At 41.3% G+C, this 23,297-nt stretch overlaps 2 protein-coding genes across 11 annotated transcripts in view; one reads left to right on the top strand and one right to left on the bottom strand.

Moving 5' to 3' along the window:
* Window positions 1–338: 338 nt before the first annotated feature.
* Window positions 339–20,246, bottom strand: THOC7 (THO complex 7). 7 transcript variants are annotated; one of them, XM_025272776.3, is made up of 10 exons: window positions 20,230–20,246; window positions 19,933–20,040; window positions 13,585–13,653; window positions 6,185–6,302; window positions 5,327–5,454; window positions 4,967–5,053; window positions 3,131–3,188; window positions 1,443–1,509; window positions 1,286–1,355; window positions 339–672 (listed from the first exon to the last, which is right to left on the bottom strand). In XM_025272776.3, exons 3-10 carry the CDS (start codon window positions 13,589–13,591, stop codon window positions 605–607), a joined length of 603 nt encoding a protein of 200 aa, XP_025128561.1. In that variant the 5' UTR covers window positions 13,592–13,653; window positions 19,933–20,040; window positions 20,230–20,246; the 3' UTR covers window positions 339–604. The 7 variants fall into 7 exon arrangements, with proteins under 7 accessions (XP_025128561.1, XP_025128559.1, XP_044789953.1 ...); XM_025272774.3 differs by lacking the exons at window positions 19,933–20,040; window positions 20,230–20,246 and adding an exon at window positions 19,481–19,612; XM_044934018.2 differs by lacking the exons at window positions 19,933–20,040; window positions 20,230–20,246 and adding an exon at window positions 19,318–19,442.
* ATXN7 (ataxin 7) overlaps window positions 18,989–23,297 on the top strand; it is a 159,490-nt gene continuing 155,181 nt past the window's right edge. For 3 of the 4 annotated variants that reach the window (XM_044934015.2, XM_044934012.2, XM_044934006.2), the window contains exon 1: window positions 19,621–19,876. The gene's annotated coding sequence lies outside the window, so the exon portion shown is untranslated. Of the gene's footprint in view, window positions 19,070–19,620; window positions 19,877–23,297 lie in introns of those variants that run through there. The other variant, XM_044934007.2, reaches the window with a different exon arrangement.

The raw sequence follows: 23,297 nt of genomic DNA, 5'->3' as shown, positions 1-23,297 counted from the left end.
ATCTCAAGTGTTAAGGACAGAGATCTAGAAAGTAATACATATTGATTGACTTTGCATCTTGTAATTACTTCTTAGCCCAGTGATTCTTCTTATCACGGAACCTCTCTCACAGTAAGCATGCACCACAAACATTCTGTACACAATTTAACAAGTTCACAGCTCTCCTGAGAGCCTGTTCAGGGTCTTCGTTTTCAAAAGTAGTAACAATTTCCAAAAACTGACTCATTTTCTCATGTACACTCCAGAAATGTCACCTTCTCACTATCTTCCATTTATTTTGTGAGCAAGTCAATGTTACCAATTAAAAACTATCTAGAATGCCAATGAGCACAAATATATTTGACTTAAAAACATTTTATTCAACATTTATTTTGGATGTTGCGTCCCACCTTTTAAATACAAAAAAGACATTTCAGTAAAAGCAAATATATAATGAAGTCATCGTCCTTTGTGTGAAGAAATATGAATGAACTCTGCATTAACATTTAAAAGCAAAATAGTTCATTGCCAAAACTTTACATATCTCAAGAGCACAACAAATTCTAAGCACACTGAGATCACATTGCTACTTCACCACTCGTGGGAATGGACAGTGATTACTGGTCTATGGTTTAGGATCAGTCTCCATGCTTGCTTCTTGAGCTTCTTCTACCTCTGAGAGCTTTTCATCATCTGCAGTTGCAAAAGAAACATAAAACTGTAATCAAATTTGCTTAAACTATATGTCTGATGAATATATGAAAACATTTTTGTCCTTTATAAGTGAATATATTTAAAGCAAAAATGGCAAAATGGCAGCCTATGATCACAACTGACCCACACAAGGGGGTTTGGTTTTTAAAAGTTCTGCTTTGGTTGTTGTTATTAGTTGAATTCCTGGAGGAAGGAATGGCGGCCCACTTCAATGTTCTTGCCTGGAGGGTCCCATGGACAGGGGAGGCTGGTGGGCTACAGTCTATGGCATCGCAAAGAGTCAGACATGACTGAGGGACTAAGCACACATTAGTTGAATCAAAATGCAAAATTTATGTGAGAGACTTCAATTTAAAAAGAAGTTCCCCTGGTCACTAAAATATCTACATAGGGACTTCCCTGGTGGTCCAGTGGCTAAGACTCTGTGCTCCCAATGCAGGGGAACTGGGTTTGACCCCTGGTTAGGGAACTAGATCCCTCATGATGCAACTAAGAGTTGGCATGCTGCAACTAAGCCCTGATGCAGTAAAATAAATTCATCTTTAAAAAATAAAATCGACACGAACATTCATTTTACGGTCATGCTACTTACTTTCCAGTGTTTGCTGAAGTTCATGGATGGTACTAAGAAGAACATGAAACTGTTTCCGTCTCAATTCCAGCTGTGTTAGTAAGAAAAAAAATTAATACACAAATGATCTATAAACCAATACAGAACACAAAGACTAATACATATCACATGCAAATACCTTATCTTCAACACTTTCTTTAATATGTGAAAGATGTTCTAATTCTTTTCCCAGAGCCTCTAGTTCTCTGAAAAAAAAAGTGAAAGTGTTATATTTTGCTAATTGGGAGAAAAGAATTCATAATTAATATCTAACTTTTTAGTTACTAAATAATAGTATTTATTATAAAGGATAAGGAGTTCTAACGTCCATTATGATGAGACTTTTAAAACTAAGGGTGATTCCTTAGCTTCTAAATATGTACTAATTTTCATTAAAATTAAATTTTAGATAATTTTTAAAGTATAGGAAAACTTGACAATAGGATATCAAACCCTTTTAACATTTTGTCATAATTCAAACTTTTTTTTTGCGGGGCGGGGGGTAAATGTGCTGAATTGCAGAGGTTAAAGCGTCTGCCTGGAATGTGGAAGACCCGGGTTCCATCCCAGGGTCGGGAAGATCCCCTGGAGAGGGAAATGGCAACCCACTCCGGTACTCTTGCCTGGAGAATCTCATGGGTGGAGGAGCCTGGTAGGCTACAGTCCATGGGGTCACAAGAGTCGGACACCACTGAGCGAATTCACTTTCACTTTCACTTTCCTCTGAACCAGGCCTTTTTCCCTCCTCTACTTTCCATTCAGGCAATCCTTATATTATACCAATCCTTTTTTATGCATATATTTGTATCTCAATAATATACAGGATCAGTATAGAATATTTGGAGGGCTCTAACTTTTATAAATGATTATTATTATGTATATATTTCAGAAACTTAGTAATAATTTAAAGTTTATTATATATATCTTCTGATTTCCTTTTCACTGATTATTTTTTAAATTGGTGTTTGGAAAGTGTTTATTTCCAAATTCTCTATAACTCCTATTTAGTATTCTATATAAGTAGACCACGGAGAAAGCAATGGCACCCCACTCTACTACTCTTGCCTGGAAAATCCCATGGACAGAGGATCCTGGAAGGCTGCAGTCTATGAGGTCGCTAGGAGTCGGACACGACTGAGAGACTTCACTTTCACTTTTCACTTTCATGAATTGGAGAGGGAAATGGAAACCCACTCCAGTGTTCTTGCCTGGAGAATCCCAGGGATGGCAGAGCCTGGTGGACTGCCGTCTATGGGATCACACAGAGTCAAACACGACTGAAGTGACTTAGCGACTTAGTGATAAGTAGACCATATTCTGCTGCTGCTGCTGCTGCTAAGTTGCTTCAGTCGTGTCCGACTCTGTGCGACCCCATAGACGGCAGCCCACCAGGCTCCCCCGTCCCTGGGATTCTCCAGGCAAGAACACTGGAGTGGGTTGCCATTTCCCTCTCCAATGCATGAAAGTAAAAAGTGAAAGTGAAGTTGCTCAGCCGTGTCCGACTCTTAGCGACCCCATGGACTGCAGCCTACCAGGCTCTTCCATCCATGGGATTTTCCAGGCAAGAGTACTGGAGTGGGGTGCCATTGCCTTCTCTTATCTGTTTTTGTATTGATACATATTACATGCATTTATTTTAGAACTATAGGCAGCAAGGTTAGCAGAAGGAAAAATCTAATCAAGTGGTATTAGAATCTGTAATTTTTAAGGCTGACCCCTATTTTTTGAAACATATGATATATTTCCATAGAAATGGAATGTGTAGACTAGTATGTAAACATTTATGTATAAAGATTAGTTCTTTTCAAAGTAAAACTCTAAACTTACTTTAATGTCTCATGCCTGTCTGGATGATGCTGGATCACTTTTGCCAGTGCATCATATTCTGAAAGATACAAAAATATTTACCAAAATAAGATATTTCAAACCTGGATATCAAAACAAAATGCCTAACATCACAAATCTCTCCTAATTATTTTCCTAGTAGATAAAGAAGTGGAAACATTGAAGGATATGCGGAGTATTGCCAGCTTCCTTTCATTCAATTATAACTGCAACAATTCATGACTTCAAAAGTATGTTCCAAACAAGGATTTTAGCTCCTACTCTGTGTTTCCATTTACATATTCCTGGGTAGAATACAAGGGGCTAGCATAAGAGAAAGTGAACTTAAGTCATTATTGATCATCAACTAGACTGATTCTGAACATAAGAGAATCTTATTATTCGCCCAGCAAATAGAAGACCAACAAAGTGAAAGTGAAGTCACTCAGTCGTGTCCGACTCTTTTCGGCCTCATGGACTGTAGCCTACCAGGCTCTTCAGTTCATGGAATTTTCCAGGCAAGAGTACTGGAGTGGGTTACCATTTCCTTCTCCACAGAATCTTCCCAACTCAAGGATCAAACCCAGGTCTCCCGCACTGCGGGCAGACACTTTACCATCTGAGCCACTAGGGAAATCCAACAAGGTGATCTATAATTAATTAACAAGGTATCCTACAATTAATTTCAAATCTTAGACAAGGGGAAATTATACTTCTCACTCATTTCAAAGGTAAAGATCTCATAAACTTAGAAATGATTTATAATTCAGGAACTTTGTTTCTGCTCCACTAAGACCTCCAAGATAAGTCATGTATCTCTCGTTAACTTTTTCTATGAAATGATATATGGCAGCATTTACTTAAAAGCCCCATTAATCTACCAAAACACTGTAAAATTTTTAATGATTTTACAATTGATATTAGTTCTTAAATAAGTTGGTATATCCTGCTCTAAATTGGCCACTGCAACCTGACCACATGCATTTTAGACTGAATTAAAAAACCATCTTTTAAAAATAAGGAATTGAACATCATCTTAATTAACTCATTAAAAAGTAAAATTGTTTGTTGACAGTGTATTAATTCAATATAAGTGTGATTTTTAATAAAATATTTTTGGATTACAAAATAATACATGTTCAATATAAACAACAACAAAACCTAAATGATAAAACTCCACAACTCCAAAATAATTATTAACATTTTCTATATCTTTCATGTATATGTCACAGTTGTGACTTTACATTATATTTTTAATCTTCCTTTCAATTTACATTATAGGAGGAGCAATGCCTCTGCCATTAAAATTATTTTGAACTAGTTGATATGAACTAAAATAAGGCAGACCTTAATTAAGAACAAAAGAGATTGGAAGAAAACAACTTTAATCTTCCTATTCTAATAAAATCCAGGCAGACTGTAAATGTTTGCTTGCATAGTCCTTAATAAAAAAAGTCACTGGGCTTATATTATTTCTTTTTTTTCTTTAATGTAGTTCCATTAAACACACACAAAACACAAAGTCCTAAATCTAATGTACTTGTATAACATTATTTAGGCAAAGGGGTATGAGGGCAGTAAAAAAAAAAAATTGAATACTTAAAAACATACTTGTTTAATCAACATAATTCAACTTTTTTTTTTTTTTTTTTACCATGGCCTTTCTTCTCTGCTATTTTAAACAATAATATAGTTTTAAAGAATTAAGTTTGTCTCCTAATTCTTTTTTATAATTTAGGTTGATTCTAGCTGAAGGTTTCATCTCACCACATTAAAAGCTGCATGAAAATACTAGTCAGTAATGAAGTATTTGCACACTACATCCCACAAAACCCTTACCTTGCCGATTTTTTCGTATTCGTTTTGCTTGAAGAATTTGCTTTTTGCACTCAGCAATTTTTTCATGGGCTCCAGCAATGCTACATTCTATATAAAAAGGTTTTTTTTAAGATACTTATAACAACATGAATAATCTCCATTTTCAGTTTTAAAATGCGTTTTTAAATTTAGTTTCCTTGCTAATAAAACAGATGCTGGCATTAATACACAGCTGTAACTCAAAGCATAATATCATATTAGAATATAGTCTATTAATGTTATTATTTTACCACTAACCAGAGAAAAATGTTAGTAAATATTGTTTCCCTTAGCCCATAAAAATTAAAATTACAGACAGAAACAATTACTTTCTTTCCTTACCTATCTCTTTGTAAATTTTTTCATAATTTTCCATTTCTCTGAGATTCATATCATATACCAGCAAAGTTTTGCCCATTGAAAATTCACACTGGGACAGTGTGCTCAGCATACGTTGGTACTGGCTGTATCTAACATAAAAGAGAGAGAAAGAGAATAAACATTTTGTGGGTTTCCAGCTGAATCATTACAATGCAGGCACACCTTTGCTAAGTTAATTATGCCAGGTTCTGAGAGAATATGCTTTATATTTAAAATAATTTGAAGTATCTGTCCCTTAGGTTTTCTTTTTCCAAATGTGGTTTACTTGAATTTATAAACTGTATTAGTTACAAATGTAAAGATGGGACTGTAGTTGTTAGCAATATAAGTTTAATTCAAACAACTATTTGTTGAATTTTGCTTAATATCCTTTTAAAATGTTTTAAGATGGTTTTTATTATCACAATTCTGTTCTCAATTTTTTCACTCTATATAATTATTTATCTATGTGAAAAGCTAATTCAAATGAAGAGAAAACTCTTTAAGTTAGAAATTTATCAAATATATAAAAGCTTGCAGCAACTTTATTAGTACATTTTTAAAAAATAGAGAAAATTTCATTTATTTTGTCTTACTAAACACTTGTCTGCTTTTAAAAGGGACCAAAGTAATAAGTCTGAATTTAACCCTCAATTCTTATCACTGCACCTTCTGCACATTTTAATAAACATAAAAGTAGCCTCTGAAGGGAAGGCCAGAAAAACCTACTCTGGACTCTGTTAATGAGTGAAAATATGAAAAACTGACAGCACTATATATATGGTCTAAAAAAAAATCACAGCAGGACATTAGTATAGAAACGGCAGCAACATGAAATACCCCTCTTCCTGAGATCCTGAGTTGCACCATTTAATGAAACTTTTCACCAGCAGATTAATTCTCCGATCATCTCCAGCACCATCTCCATCGATTAGGAGACGCTTCCGTATGACTTCGTCTGGAGGACAGAATAATGTGAATTAAAATGACTGTCTGGTTCCTTGGGTTCACTTTCAGGGACAAATAAGCAACACCACTACACATTCATTTATCTAGAAGAAAACTACTGAAATGTAAATGTACTTGATGCCACTGAACTGTACATAAAAGACTGTACTTAAAAGAATTAAAATGGTCAATTTTACGTTAGGTAGGTTTTAATATAATTTCCATATATATATGGGAAGTTATTAAGTGTCTCATGTCAGGCACTGTTTTAGGGGCTGGGGTTATAGCAGGGAAAAGCCTTGCCCTCACAGAACTGACATTTTATTGCCAGGCTGTAGAGTAAAAATAATTTTCAGGTACTACCAAAGAAGTCAATAATTCTTGGAGAAACTTTTTGGGCAAAACCTGTTCAGACAGAAGAAAGCCTGAAGCATTCATGTCGTTGAGTACTGTAACGTACTAGTAAAAGGAACAGAGAGAACAGAAGATCGAAAGACATAGTGGGAGACTAGAAAAAGAGAATGAGATGTGTCAGAGAAAAAGAAATTTTGGGGGGTTGTAATTTAGTAATTGTAACGTTTCTTTCCTCGTGAGGACTTTTTTTTTTTTTTTAATGTCTGTCTCCCTTTTGCTATAAGGAAAAGAAAAAGAGAAAAAAGAATAGAAAAGCAGTGCAGATGACAATGCTGAGTAACAAGTAGGGCCGCAGTGGGCTTGCTTGGCAGACCTGAGCTAGTGTTCTTCCTGGACAAGATAATGCTGGATCATAACAAGAGATGTGCAAGTTGAAACCACAATAAGATATCATTTTCATCTTTCAGATTGGTAAAGATCAAAAGACCTGATAATAAGTGATGGTAAGTGTGTTGAGAAATCACACTTACAGACACTGATAGAATGTAAGTGGTGTGCTCTTTGCAAGGCAGCTGGACAATCAGATAATCTTCCAAATGCATATAGCTTTTTGACCCCATTAGTCCAGTTCTAGGAAATCATCCTGTAGATGCATGTGTACCCATGCACAAAGATAAATGTAAAAGGATTGTTCTTAAGAGTGCTGCTTGTAGTAGGAAGATGGCAAACCTAAATATTCACCAGGAAGAGACTGGCTGAATATAAAACAGTTGTTAAGTGTAATAACATGCAGGGACTTCCCCGGCAGTCCAGTGGTTAAGATTCCATGCTACCGTTGCAGGGGGCATGGGTTTGATTCCTGGTTGGGGAACTAACATCCCACATGCCTCACAAGAGGGGCCAATAAAGAAACAGACAGACATACATAAATAGATAATTGCTGAATCTTATGTTTTTAAAAAGATGTAGTAAGATTCAGCCAAAAAAAAAATAGTGTGGATGTATATATTAATATCATAAAAATCTCCTTAGCTATGTTAAGTAAAATGAAAATAACACAGGTGCAGAGAAGCACATCGTTTGCTGCCATTTGTGTAGAAAACAAGGAGGCCATCTGTGTATGTATGCGCCCATCACACATGTGTCTATGTATTCAGCAAGTATCTTTGGAAGGATTCATAAGAAACTGGTAATAGTGGCTATTTCCGATAAGAGGTATTACAGAGATTGAGGTTTAATTTTTATGATTTTATAGGATTGTCTTTTTTTTTTTTAACCATATGCAGGCATTTAAAAAATAATTTTTAAAGTGCGAATAATTCCTAGAGAACCTGAATGATGAATCAACACCAAATCTTGAAACAATAGTTTCTGTGTGTAGGCGGAAGTATTTTTGAGTGCAGGTGCAGCGGAGATAAACTTTGGAAGGCAGATGGCTCCAGTTTTTTTTTTCCCCAGTTTTAAAATCTATTCTGTGACAACATCAGATAAACATGTTTAGAACTGGGTTTTGTTCTCAGAGTCATGGCTGTGACAGACAGCTCAAGCTACGGATTCATCAAGTGTTTTAATTTTACACTGAAAGATATAAACTAATGATTTCCTCTTTTAACCACCAATAATGTTATTTGAGGAGACTGAGGCAAAACACAGTCCTGGCAGAGATTAAAATTCAGAAAATGAAATTGATTTTTTTATAAAGTCACAATCATGTTTTAACTTTGTTAAAAGTAAACGTTCAGTGGGTGAGCAGTCCAGTGGTCAATTGATGCTATTTAGTTTATTTTTGATCTTCCTGCCTCTACTCTTTCAAGCCCCCAAGAAACCCCATCTTCCTCCCAGATAACTAGGAACCCTCCTTTATGGAGGACAATGGATTTCAAATGTAAATGAATGTAGGAAACAGGGAGTAGGGAAATTGAGGATTGAGAATGTAAAGCGAGAGTTTATTACCAGATCTGGTTTTTCAAGGGATTTTTAAAGTTTGGTGACTAACTGAAAATGTTTCCAGAACATTTTGTGATCTTTTCAGCTGTATACTTAAGATCTGTGCACTTGTTTACATATGTATGTAATATCCCAATTACAAAAGTTTTTGAAAAATGCTTAAAGCATTATACAGGCCAAATAAACTTGGGGTAAAGGTTCATCGGGACCCAGCCTATGTCCTGTTCATTCTGTTTCCTCTCCAGTCTCTCATACTGTGTCTTTACATTTCTGATGCTCAATAAATATTTTAAAATTGGATTTGTGGTGCCTGCCTGGGAACATCTGCCTTCCAAATAGCTTTGTCTCAATAAAACACTAACAAGGACAAACATGGAACCATCTTATCTTCAGGTCCACAGCAGAGATTTCTCTTCCTAGACAAAAGACATGAATATCTGATCAATGAGCAGCAGTGTCCATAGGTGCCAGCCTAACCTCTTGAGGACATGAAGTAAAGACAAGCGTTCCTTCACTCTAGCTGGAGACATAACACACAATATGAATGCACACACACGCAGAGGAGGCTGAGATTGTTAAGTGATACCGACACATGGCAGGAGATTAGGAGAGCTTCCTTTAGCTCGGGGGGAACAGGGAAAGAGGATTTTATGCTGCTTTTTTCCCCCCTTTTTTGGCCCTCCCACTTGGCTTGTGGGATCTTAGTTCCCTGACCAGGGACTGAACCCATTCCCTGGAAGCATGGAGTCTTAACCACTAGACTGCCAGGGAAGTCCCTAAAGCTGCTCTTCTGATACATGACCATCATTGGTCAAAAAAAGAAAAAGCTAAAAGGCATTTTAACAGTATCTATTCTTTGACCCCCAAAATCCTAGATATACTTGCCCATATGCAATATGACATGCTCATTGGCAGCAGATTAAGATATATAAATTTTGGTATAAGAATATGATAAAATAATATAAAGTTATAAAAAACAAAGAATGAGGAAAACTGTGTATACTGAAAGGAAGACCACTTAATACAACTTGTTAAAAGAGCAAGGTGAAGAATCCTATTTATGGCATGTTTCTTTTCATATAAAAGTAGAGAAATAAGTATATTCATATGTGCTAATGTTCACATAGATATACTGGAATGATGTATAGGAAACTGCTATAAGGAGTTACCAAAGAATCAAGCAGTGTAAGTTGGGTAGCTGGAGGACAGGCTGGAAGATGTCTTACATTACTTGATTTTTGAACCAGGTCTTATATTTTTGAAAATATGTCTTATATTCATTTTTGAACCATATAGTACTCTAAATTTGTTAGTTGATGTTTGCAAAAGAAAGAAAGCTATGACTGCGTGATGGTATCATAGGTGTTTGTATCTGGTGGCTCAGCTGGTAAAGAATCGCCTGCAATGCAGGAGACCCAGGTTCGATTCTTGGGTCAGGAAGATCCCCTGGAGGAGGGCATTGCAACCCACGCCAGTATTCTTGCCTGGAGAATCCCCATGGACAGAGGAGCCTAGCGGGCTACAGTCCATAGTGTTGCAAAGAGTCGGACACGACTGAGTGGCTAAGCACAGCACACGACTGCATCAAATTATACACAACACATGTAGTTCTTAGTGTAGCAATTATACTTCAACTAAAGTGGAAGGAAGGAAAAGAAAGCAAGCAACCTAAAATCGTATCTCTCTCCACCTCACCTGCAACAGGCAGGGAGAAAGCTGTGAGCTAAGGCAGAGGTGGGGATTGCAAGGCTGGGTCTGGGATGTGAGCACTCTTCTCGGACACTAAGAAGTCTGGGGGCCTGGAGACTGATGTCAAGACCCAAGCGCATACAGGCGGTATGCGCTGACCTCTGGGTCAGATTGTGGAAGTCCACAGTAGTGAGTGACACACTGGTAGACTCAGATCCTGTGGGCAGGCAACAAGTTGGAGTTGCTAGAGATTTGTGAAGGGACTTTCTAGGAGGATCAAGTGTACAAAATGGGGTGCAGCTGTGAAGCACCCACAGGCAGGGAGGCTAGTTAGGAGGCTCCCAAAGCATATGCCCACTGAAGGAGCTAAAAGGGTGTGAATTAAAGCAGAGATCAGAGTCACAGGTCCTGGAAGCCAGACGAGGGCTCAACGGAGACTTGGTTAGGAAAAGGCAGGAGCCAGCACCAACTGGCTGGCACGAGCAGTGCAGGCTGATCAGTTCTGTAGCACAGGGGATGTGCTGTCCAGGCCTTCAAGGTCTCTCTCCTGCTGGAGCCTGATCCCCCTTTCATCTACAGAGCATTTCTTCACAGCCAGACCCCAAGTCCAAAACTGGGGCCAGTGTTCTGGTTAGTCCACAGTGTTTACTTTGTGTGTGTGACCAACTTTTAACTTCATCTGTAAAAATGGGAATAAAACAATGCACTTCATAGGACTGCTGTGAAACCTTATGGAAATAAAAGTATACAAGTGCCTGTTCACTATAGGAAAACAAAAAATAAAAAGAGCAGTTATTCTTATCTTCATGTTAAATTTAATTCCCAAAGTAATATGAAACAGTAAATAAATGCTGGAGCTATATCTATAGCTACACCTATATACTGATATATAAGATGCATAGAAAGTTCTGCACAGTTATGACTTGTCACAAATTCGCTTGTCTCAAGCTTCATGCTGTAAGGTCACTGTATTTCTAGCTTAAACAGCATAAGTAGTTGCTGCCTAGGAAAGTCTGTGGGGATGAGGAGGACTGAAATTATATATATATATAAAGTACAGAGCATAGCTCCAACAGCAACAAATTAAAAGGGTCAGCTGCCAGTCTGAAATTTCTCTGCTCTTTTTAAATTTAAGGATGGCCAGCTGCTGATGGTTCCGGCATGTATGACATGAGCATTGTTTAATTGTACCTCATCAGTTAGCTCTAGACTGGACACACGAAACATGTGTCCAGTCTAGAGCTAACTAAACTAAACATGTTCTGTTTACTATATGCATTGACTTCATAAATTATCATCATGCCTGAAGCTCTCTGTAAGCAATCTGAACAGTAATATTAAAGCAGGAGGCCCTTGGTGTACCTGTAAAAACAGTGAAGTTGGTTTGGAAATTATTTCAGTGGTGTTATCAATGTCATTCCTTAGTTGTCATGATCACTTTCCCTACTGAGTACAAGGATCAAAACCACCTCGGAAAAGCTTTTAACCCCAGACACCTAATGTCTGCTCCGAGAACGGTGGCCTTCCACTCGATTTTAGGCTTGTGTGAAGATTTCTTATTGGATTCAGTTATATGGGCACCATAAGTATACCCTATAAAACGTCTGCCATTCAAAATCACTTTCAAATCAGTTATGACACAAGCATGATGATAAGCAAATATTTATTTGAAAAACTGGGATGGATTTTTTTAGACCCTTTCCTGTCTTATATCCCATCCTCTAACTAGAACACAAAACTGCTTAACATGCTAAATAGGTCTCAAGAAAGCCATTTTACAGGGTTAGATTTTAATACCTAGCTCTTCATAAGCAGGCTGGAAGCAATGACTCCTTTAGTTATTAAACCCGCTCTCCATTTCCAAGCCTCTGGCTGACTGACAGCCATCGCAGTTGTTTTCTCATTTTAGTGTGGAAAGGACAATCTCTCATAAACCCACACTAACACTGCTTTCACAAACTAATTGTTATTCCCTCAAAGTGGCTATTAAAACCTTGATTACAGAACAAGTTTTCATAGCCTCTTGGAGCAGATGTTCAAAAAAGGAAAGAGAAGGACAATTTGGAAGACAATAGAGGGCTAAGTTCCACAGCTCTTACTTTAGGGACAGGTCAAGGCTTGACAACAGGTAAGAGCCTGTCATGTAACTTCCCTCTAGGGTTAAGTGAAGTCACTCAGTCGTGTCCGACTCTTTGCAACCTGGTGGACTGTAGCCCACCAGGCTCCTCCGTCCATGGGATTCTCCAGGCAAGAATACTGGAGTGGGTTGCCATTTTCTTCTCCAGGGGATCTTCCCAACCCAGGGATTGAACCCAGGTCTCCTGCAATGCAGGCAGACGCTTTAACCTCTGAGCCACCAGGGAAGCTACTGTCAAATGTGCCTCCCAGTCTGCTAGACCTCACAGCTCCCAATCTCATCTGCTTTTCAGAAATAGCAATTCTGTGATCTCTCAGTGAGGATCAGCATTTCCTTTCTAAAGGCTCTTTAGCAAGATATTCTGAAAGTACACAAATGAACCGCTGGCTTTTTCTTCGTGTTCCTAAACACTCTGGATACAAACTGAAAACCACAGGAAGGGATAACTGGAGATAAGATTACAGAGGAAAAAACAGCTGGCTACTGGGAAACCAATGTAGCAATTTTTATTAAAAATACAGATACTTTTGACCTGTCTTCTAGAAGTGATTCCCACTGTGTATAAAGACAACTATGCAAATATCTCCACTGTCATACTATTTATAAAAGTTAAAAAAAAAAAAAAAAGGAAAATAACAAAAAACATTTAGAAGTGGATTGATAAAAAACTAGTAGAATATCACAAAAGAATAAGGGAGGAGGAGCCTCAAAAGGCATTAGAAAGAACTCAAAGATATATCATTAATTACGGAAGTATAGTTCAGAACAGCATGCAAATATTTGTGTAAAACTGTACATATGTATACTGGTTCACCAACTAACTAATGCTTACAATATGCTCATTTAGTCTCACAAGAGCCCGAAGGGACTGGAAGTTACTTGTGCAAATTAGATGCCATAAGAAGTAGGAGTGGAGCTGGGACTCACACTCAGGAGTTTGACACCAGAGAAGATACTTTTTACCTTTGATGGCATTTAATAATCATTCTGGAAGGGTACACAAGAAACACCTTACAGTAACTGCCACTGGGGGCTGGGCTGAGCTGTGGAAGGTGAAGAGGGGAAGGTTTTCACTGTCCCTTGGGGCATTTCTTCCTGAATTTCCTGACATGTACCACTTTTCTTCCTCATAGTATTAAGAGTCGTTATTTGATAGAGAACTTACTGGTCATTTTGAGGTGTTTTTCTTCATTTTTTCTGTATTGAAAATTTTCATCAGTGTTCTTTAGTAAATCTGTGATGTGTTAACAACAAAAAAGAAAACTGGTTTGATCTGATCTATTAACAAGAGGAGGGACTAAGGCCATATCAAAACAACGTGTGTGCAGATTCCTGTTACGTTCATCACTAGATCACCACGGCTTATGGATTATTAAGCTGAATTACGTATATCCCACTGCATTGGATTCCTCCTGGTGAAATAATACCGAGCCCCTCCTTTCAAGAAGCTTAAAATCATTAAAACAACTATGCCACCAATGTTAAGACACGAAAAAGTCAAGTGGAAAGAGTACGGTGCTTTGATACATCCATGTAAACAGGGATCTCTCTGGAGACACTTAGGCCCAGTCTAAATAAATTGCCGATACCAAAGTAAATGACAAAAACCAAAATTACATTAAAAATGAAAAAAGAAAAGCAGAAAAATCAATGCTGAGGTCCTTTGTTTTTCTCTCTTGTCGCTATTTTGTCCCCAAGTTATGTCCACCTCTTTGCGACTGCATGGACTGCAACGTGCCAGGCTTCCCTGTCCCTCACCATTTCTGGTTTTTCTCTAAATGTATTTAAATGTTTAGAATATGACCCTAATCAAGTCAAGGTTGAAACTCCAATCCCACTTTGAGATGCCTTTTATCTTGGCTAAAGAAATATTATTTAATATTTGAACTGCTTCAGTAACCCCTGTGCTGGGACCACAGATGAGAGAACAAAGTGGGCAAATCCATTGGTACTTGTGGGAAAAAAAAAAAAAAAAAAAAGTCAAACAAACCCTTTGGCTACAAATGTTTAATTAACATTGGATCAACAACTGAAATCGGAACAGGAGCAGACAGTGTTTGTACACTCCTATTTGATGACCATACCTCCTGCTTCCTTTCACTTTGAAAAGTGTCCTGGTTTGGACAATCAATTAAATGGCCACTCAACTTTGAAGTGCTTTACATATATTAATCACACTTCATCCATGGAAAAACCCAATAAAGTATGTATTATTATCTTCCTTTTACAGATGAAAAGTGTCATCTCTGTAGTTAGAGGAAAATATACACAATTACATTATTAGAAAGTCACAGTGGCATTCCGTTATTCTGTCACGTTGTCCACGGGCATGTTAAAAACCATTATTTCAAGTTTTAACAGGCGTATTATCCATGCATTATACTTTCTAATTAAAAAAAAAAAAAAAAAGCAACACTTGTCAAAACCAACAAGCTCTATTAAATGGAGTGTACAGCCACATCCCGCTCCCTACTGCCCTTCTCATCATCCATCTGTTGCTCTGGCAGATCAAGACATATACCTAATGTTCTCTGTACTGCAAAAAGTGCTTCTGAAATGCCTTCTATTAGGGTTCTAACACTGTTTAACACCCTTTAAATTAACATACAAACTGTGAACATAGTTTACATTAACAGTGACAACATCTAAACTGTTTTTCCAGTCAGCCAAAATGCTGGGGTGGCAACAAGGAAGGAGAGACAATGGCTTTGTGACAATAAGCCATTAACTTCCCCGGACCTCCACTTGTCCATGCACAGATGATGCTTCTAGGGATAACACTTATAGTTCAGTTGTTGCTGTTCAGTCACTAAGGTCACTAAGTCGTGTCCAGCCCTTTGCAACCCAGTGGCAGCAGCACGCCAGGCTTCCCTGGTCTTCAGTCTCTCAGAGCTCGCTCCAATTCATGTTGAGTTGGTGATGCCACCTAAGTTCAGTATCTATAGATAACAATATAGTATCTCTCTCCTTCCTTTAGAGGAGGGCAGATTATTTCTCCAATTAACCATTGTGTCCTTGCACAGGATATAAAGACTTTCTCTTCCAAGAGCTCCCAGTCCACTTGGATAGGCAAACCCGGATGTAAGGATTACATGAAGGCACAGCACCTGACCAGGCACTCAGATTGGCAAGAGGACATCCGCCCTCCTCAAGTCTCCAGAAACAGGTACTGGAACTTCTCTAAGAACCCTTCAGGAGGCTGAGGATGTGGAGGCCACCACTCTCAGTCGTCCCCACTGCCATCATCCTAATCAGAGCCCACCTGGTTTCTCACTTGGACCACCTCTCCTTGGCCTCCCTGCTTCCATTCTTGCCTTCCTACAACTCATTCTCTACACAGAAACCTGGAATGATCCAAAAGATGACCACTTGAAACTCTCCGATCACTTCCAAGGGCCACCTTGTGAGGCATGTGGGATCTTAGTTCCCCAACCAGGGATCGAACTTGTGCCCCCTGCATTGGAAGTGTGGAATCTTAACCACCTAACTATCAGGGAAGACCCTATCATCCATTTATTTTAATGTTGTCTCATTATAATTAGCTGCTTTAAATATTTTCTGGAACACACCATGTAAGTAAATTAAGTATATTGAGGGATATAGCAGAAATATAATAAGATAATGTGGTTAACAGGTTTTCACCTGATCAACTGGTTTTTGAAAAGAGCAGAGGAGACTATTTGATATGGGTCCTGAAGAATAAATGGCCAGTCGAAAAGGCAGGAAGGGGAAATCTACGCAGATAAAGAATGGGAGAAGGCACGGTCCTCATCAAAGGAAAGTGGAGGAGAGGCAAGTAAACCAACTCTGACATTTAACAGCATTTACTGGACATTACTGTGTATCGGCCTCAGTGCAAAGCACTTCACAAATTCTGCTGCATCTAATTCTCAAAACCAGCCTGTGAAGTAGATTTTATTATCCACATTTACAAGGAATGAAACTGAGGCTCAAAGAGGTTAATTAACCTGCACAAGGTCAGACTGCTTATGAATGGCAGAGTGGGGATTCTGATGGTCTCTTTGGATATAGTGGGCACTTGACTGCATCAGTGCATTAGAACTCATCTTCCCCTTCACCTCCCTCTGACAAAAACCTCTCTCTCCTTTGCCATTCTCTACCTTGATGAATAGAGCCCTAGCACTAATAAGCACATAATCACTCCAATCAGAAACCTGGACTAATCCTTGGCCCTTCCTCTCATATCCACTCAATCTCCTGACATTCGACCTCATCAGTTTCTTTTCCACCTGTCTGCTTCTCTGCCATTCCTCTTGGTCTCAGTCCCCATCCTTTCTCTCTAGGTATCATGGCAGCTGGTCCTTTGGCTTTGAGCTCAGGTTCTATAACTTGCTACCTGTGCAACCCAGGGTTGAGTTAACCTCCTTGTGTTCCAGTGTCATCTGAAAAGTGGGGATGGTAATCAGAACATGCTTGGCATACTATCAATATGCTATAGATGTTAGAAAGGAGAGAGGCCAATTAACGCCTCACTTTCCCTTCCCTTCATTATTATTCAGAGTAGAGTGTGATTGTTGTTTTTAATGGCATCTGATAATATCACACCAATTCTAAAATCTTTTAATGGTGTCCCATAACCATCAAAAATGTCTGGCTCATAACTTTCTAACTTCTAGCCAATACTTGTTATCTTTGAGTTTTCCAAAACTTTGTGACCTTTGCACAAGTGGTTCTCCACCTGGAATACTAATGCAACAATTAATACATCTACTTATCCTTCAAAAGTGAGATTAACAGTAACTGTTTCAGGGAGGTTTTCCGATCTCTGAGAATGGATAAACAATTTCTGTTATGTGTTTCTACAATTCCCAACCTTCTACTTCCTCTGTAGTAACATTTTCCACCATGAAAACCTATTATCTCATGTGTCTTTCCCACCAGACTGTGACCTCAGAGAAGGAAGAGGTCTTGCCTGTTAGCTCGGGGTTATAATCCCAAGATTTAGCCCAGATGGGATACACACCTACTGAAAAAAATTAACTGGAGCGAAGCTAAGCTTTAACTGGACCTTGAAGAGCCTCCATCTAACTACTTCCTGTCATGATCACAAATCTGGGCCTGTTAGTCTTCTGCCCATGGCCTGGTCCTTTCATGTGAAGACCTTGCCTACCTCCAACTTTTCAGAAATGGCCTCTCTATAGGCATCTACTGGCCATTCTTCAAACAGACTCAGTGCCCCTAGAACTCCCCTTCCCAAATGTCAACGGACTTCTTTACTCTGTAACTGGATAGCTTCTTAGGTTCTCCCTCCAGTTGCCCATCATGCTTATGCCTGTCCACCTTCCCCAAGGTGTCATTCTAATTCTGCTCTCAATCTGTAGACTACCTCCTGGGCCCCTCCTTACATGGGTCCACCTTCCTAAACTGATCTCACAACTTGCCAGAAACTCAGCCCCTACCTCTCCCTCCCGAGTCCATTTCAGGGGACAAACCACCCTCCCCAAGACATGCACACACAAATGAGTCTTCCACCCGAGGTGGCCCCATCCCTATACTGGCTCTTCTTAATCTCCTAGGCACAGTCCCTGGCAGTCTTCCAAACACTCCGTCCACATCCACTCTTTTTTGATATTATCCCCACTTCCTTCTCCCTACCCCCAATCCAGGGCTAGCTCCCAGGCCTCCGTGCGATCCACTGTCTAGGGGACCTTCCCAGACACTTTCCAGGATTCACCCTCTGTACACCGACACCCCTGCAATACTGTCCGGAGACCTCTCCCAACTTGCCAACCTGGCGCGATCTCCACCCCACCCCCCGGCCACCTCTTCGGAGTTCGCCCTCTTCTAGCCCCTCCTTAGGTCCTCCGGACCCCCATCGGCAAGGCCTCCAGCCCTTCTTCCCCTTCGCCGCCCCTCGGACCCCAGCGCCCCCACCCAGTGCTCCCTCACCACATCCTCCGACAGCCTGGACCCCTTCCGGGTACCACCCTCCCGCGCATCGCTGGCTGCCAGCCTGCTCAGGCCCCCACGTGTGCTCGCGGCCCCCAGACGATCCTCCCAGCGCACCCGCCCCACGCCCCGCGCGATCTCGGGAGAGCCGGCCGGGGAGCCCGAGGGGCGCCATGGGGGGACAGGGAGGGCTCCGGGGAGAGGCTGAAGAGCTCGGGGGAAGCGGCCGGGAAAGCCCGGGTCTCCGAGGGACCCGGTCGGGGAAGCCGAGGGGCTCCCGGAAGCGGCGGGGAAGCCCGGGGGTCTCGAGGGAGGTGGCGGCGGGGGCCGGGGAGGCCGCGCGGTTTCGGGGAGCGGGCCGGGGCGGCGGCGAGCGGGCCTCACCGTCAGTCACGGCTCCCATGGCGTGCGCGGCGGCGGCGGCGGCGCAAGCAGAGGCGACGGTTGGCGGCGGCGGAGGTCAAACTCCCACAATGCAGCCGGGTAAACAGCCATGGAGGAGGAGGCGGCGGCGCCCGCGGCCGCCCGCTCCGCCGCCTGAGCCGCGCTGCGCCGCCGCCGCCGCGGGACCCGCGCTCCCCGCACTCCCCGGGGGCGGCCACGGCCAGCGCGTGTGGGGCCAGGCCAGGCGGGCGGCGGCGGCCCCGGTGCAACCCCGGCCCCCGCAGCCTGCCCCCCGCCCCCTGCCGCCCCCGCCCGGCCCACGCCCAGAGGCCGCCCCGGAGGCCGCCAGACGCCAGGTGAGCTCGCCCGGGCGCCGCCGGGGCGGCTGGAGCCACGCGGGGTCCGAACCCCCAGCGCTTCCTAGGGGACGGCGACCGCGGCCCCCGCCGCCCCATTCCCTCTGTCGCCGCTGGGGGTGGGCTCGCTCTCCTCTGGGGAGGCGCGGGGAGAGGGGGCGCCCGGCCTGGGTTGAGCCCGAGAGTCGAGGGACCCGGGGCACAGAAGGGGCGCCTCGCGGGGGGTCCCCGCGAACTTTAGCACCCACGCGTGCTTGGGCGGGTCTGGCACGCGGGCACTCGCGTGGGCCGCGGTCCTCGAGCGAAAAAGGCCCCGGGTTCCAGGTGGCGCGGATCCGGCCCGGGCGGTCGCCCCCTTCCCCTCTGGGCTCGGGCGGGTGCTGGAAAACGGGGACGGAGAAACTTAGCGACCTGCGGGCAGAGTTCGCTTAGCGCCAGGGTGCGGGGTGCCCGCCTTCCTCCCCGGGCGCCGGAATCCCCGTCGGCGACCGGGACGGGATGCTCTTATTTATGTCTCTCGCTCAGATTTTCAAAAACTGTCCCCATCTTAAGGGGAAGTCGAAAGTGAAGGGAGAGGGAGGTGCTCAATAAGAAACGTTGACTAGCGTGTAATTTCCGGAGCACACTGCCGGAGATACTGGCATCTCTTCCCAAAAGTCACTTTGATTCAACTTCTATGAGTTTCTCGCAAATGGCAACATTTCGATGGTGATGGGAGAGAGGAAACGGGCAGCAGTCCGGCTGATTTGATCTCCACTGGGGTGGATTCAGTGAGCCCCAAGAAGCGGGTCTGAGTTTTCAATCCAGGTTTGATATTATTATTTTCCAATATTTCTGCCCACCCACACCCCCGCCCCAAGTACCTTGCTTCTTCGGGATGAAGCTCTTATGGAAGACGGATTTTGTTGTTTCGGTTTCCTTAGTCAAATTGAGTTCTTTCTCCTGGTTTTCTGTGTTTCTGAGAGGAAGAGCTGTACATGCAAATATGTGACAGTGAAGGGTGTATCACCTCTAGCTGAAAATCAGTGTGTATAAAATTTTATTCGTATATATGAAGTAAAAAACTTCAATAATGCTTTTCAACAGTGCTCTAAAGAGTTAACACCTGTGACTTTTAACACAAAGGCCAAAAAAAAAAAAAAAAAAAGGAAGCAAGTTACCTTGAGTGAATATTTTGATGTATAACTTGCTCTCCCCCACAGTGCAAAATATCTCCAGGCTTTAATACTGGCATAAATTCTGACTGTGCATGAGTTGGTTCATTTTCTTGGTTTAGCGGGAGAGAAGACACTAACCATAAGAGGAATCACTTTAAATCTTAAGTGCTACAGATTGTAAATTTCAGGCATCAGTTACTTGTCTGTCTAGGGTGGCATTTTGGCAGTAATCATTGTTTAAAAAGTAACTGTCAAGCGGTGAAATGATGTTCTTTTTGAGTTACTTATTATTTGGCCTTATAATGATAACACTGATTTGGAAACAGTATCTAGTGACTTGAAGTAATCTTAACTGTTGTTTATGGGAAAGTATCTCTGCCCCCTGTAACTTAAGTTTTCAGGAGTCAGTGTATCCTTCAGTCATAGATGGAGTCCTGACCAAACACTTATTAAGTTTGTTTTGTATTTTGTTGGGCAGTGTTAGAAATTTTCTGAATCAATCAGACCAAGAAAGATGGAAGGACTTTAGTTTGAGGTATACCTGAAACTAAACATTCCTGAACATTCTTGTCTCAGGTGGTGGTACTTAAGCCTTTTTGAACTTCATGAGGCTGACCAGGCAGATTTTTTTAACTTAACTGGCAATTGCATTGACACAGATCTTTTGTGTTGAACACTTAAGAATTATTTTAACCAACTTTTCTTCATCTCATATATAGTGAGAGAACATCTTTTAATAAATCTTACAAGTGGTCTTCTTTTATACAATTTATTGTAAATTAACATATTCATGAGTGCTAAAGTCAAAGACACTCAAGCTCTAGTCCATACATTTCTTCCTTTCCAAAATCTCTATGAACAGAAAGAAGTTGTAGATTTTAAACTCTTAACAAAACTGACGTGGACTTTGAACATATATGGCTTTAGGTTTGGGGCTTTACTCGAGTTATTAGGTTGGTTTTTTTGAGAGTATGAGAGTCTAGTTAAGAAAGTTTCTTTGAGTATTTATTTAATATTAGCCTCTGAAACTCTAAAAGATGATGAGAGAGCTAGCTATGTGGTCTCTACCCTGATCCTGTAAAATAGGGATTTCTGTGTTTTGCTTTCAGAGCAAGGATTATCCTGGGATCTGTGACTCTCAAGGGGTCATGAATGGGGTTCAAGATATTCCTGAACCCTCTAGAGTTGTGACCTAAACTTTTTTGTGTGTGTGTATTTTTCTGAGGAGGGGGCTAGAGTTGTTTTATAAGAGAGATCTTGAGCCCCCTAATTATAGATATGTTTTTTTATTAAATAAAATGGGAGTTAGAACAAAAGAGAAAATATAAAAACGTAGATCTTTCTGCTTAATACTTGCCTTTTAAGTTGTCTTTAACCTAGTCATGTGGTCTTAGAGGTACAAAAGCGCTGCCATTTTGTTCCCACAGCAAAGTGTTGTCTGTCAATTGATAAACCATGCACCGCAGAAAGGGCTTGACAGTGCTAGTCCTGGGTGCGTTGTGGCTGTTTTTAAATTATGTTTAAACATTTAGACCAAATAGATGAATGGTGGATAAGCAGAGGCTTGAGCTTGACAACCAGCTCCTGGGGAGAGTGGTTCATTCACCCCCACTCTCTTACTGCTCTCAAGCAAAGATTTTGGAAGAAATGAATTGTATTTTTTCTTTAAACATTGATGGAAGAGAGTATTATGGGGGCGGGTGAATAAAATGCTCAATGATATAAAAAGGAACTTGCTTCCACTGTTCCTGTGGTCTTTCCCTTTTCCTCTCATTTAGTCCTGGTGAGCATTTTTGTCCTGTGCTTTCAAGTTGGAGAGTGGTTGGAAACACAGGCTTTAGAGTGGAACCTGGATTTTTTTTTTAATTTTATTTTATTTTTAAACTTTACAATATTGTATTAGTTTTGCCAAATATCTAAATGAATCCTCCACAGGTATACATGTGTTCCCCATCCTGAACCCTCCTCCCCCCTCCCTCCCCATATATGGAACCTGGATTTGATTCCCATTTTCTGAGCCAACCAGCCTCTCTGAGTCTAGAGAAGATGACCATTCAGTGCGATAATAAAAGCAAAAGGCTTTGCTCAGTCCTAGGCTCCTAGTAAGTGCTCAAAGGTGGTAGCCATTTTGAGGATGGTTTTCTTCTCATCTGTAAGAGATAGCAAATACGTTCGTTCAAAGAGAAAATCTTTAATCATACTCATTCCCACATAAACCTGGGACCATCCTACTTTCTGGCTTTCAACCAGAAAGCCTTTCACATCTTTCTGGTTACCGTGGGCAGTTACCTCTGCATCCGTAGGACCTATTAGACCTGTCTGCTGTTCTTAACAGTGGGGTTGCATTGTCTGTTAGGCTGGCAGGTTATGTCTAAATCCTGGGTATGTCACAACCAAACTAATAGGCATGCACCAATGTTTAGAGCTGTGAACCATTCAAAAGCGACTGGGCTTTATGGCCTAGAACAGAGATCAACAAACTTTCTGTAAAGGATGAGACAGAAGATGTTGCTGGCCACCCGGGTGCCTGTCACACCTACCACCTCCATCAGTTCATGGAGAAAGCAGCCATAGAAAAAAATGAGTGGGCATGACTGTGTTCTGGTAAAACTTTGTGGACTCTGATGTTTGAATTTCGTATAATTTTTACATGCCATGAAATATTTTTAAATTTTTTCAACCGCTTAAATATGTTGTGTTCTGGCAGTGGCTCGTGGCATGCATGTTCAGGCAGAGGCTGGATCTGACCTGTACAAGGGCCCCAGTCTCCTGACCCCTTGCCTAGAAGAATGTTAGACCTGTAAGTCCTGTAGTTTTGTGGCGTCACCAAGCAGCCCTCCCCCCTGCCATTTACTTTCTCAAGAATTTAGTACTTTTGACATGGAGGCTTTATCTCCTGCCCCCATTGGCCTCATTAGCAAGAGACTCCGGTAGGTTGGTTCGTATTAGTTACCATGTGTGGCCTTCCCTCCTTAGCACACACCTTGTATTCATCAGTAAATTATTTATTGCTAAAAATGTTCTCACGTTGCCCAGTAGAAATTGATGGTTGAGCTCTGTCTTGTGTGATG

This window comes from Bubalus bubalis, chromosome 21 (assembly GCF_019923935.1).
Source record: "Bubalus bubalis isolate 160015118507 breed Murrah chromosome 21, NDDB_SH_1, whole genome shotgun sequence".
In the NCBI taxonomy this organism is placed as follows: Eukaryota; Metazoa; Chordata; class Mammalia; order Artiodactyla; family Bovidae; genus Bubalus; species Bubalus bubalis.
The sequence above is the reverse complement of the archived record's forward strand: the minus strand, read 5'-3'. Positions and strand labels throughout refer to the sequence as shown.

Bases quoted from the DNA above. Each gene is read 5' to 3' on its own strand.
- THOC7 (XM_025272772.3), bottom strand. The intron at 5,455-6,184 runs GTATTTCATGTT...CTTTTATGTTAG, and splicing joins TCAGGATCTCAGGAAGAGGG to ATACAGCCAGTACCAACGTA. The intron at 1,510-3,130 runs GTAAGTTTAGAG...TTTTTTTTTCAG, and splicing joins GACAGGCATGAGACATTAAA to AGAACTAGAGGCTCTGGGAA.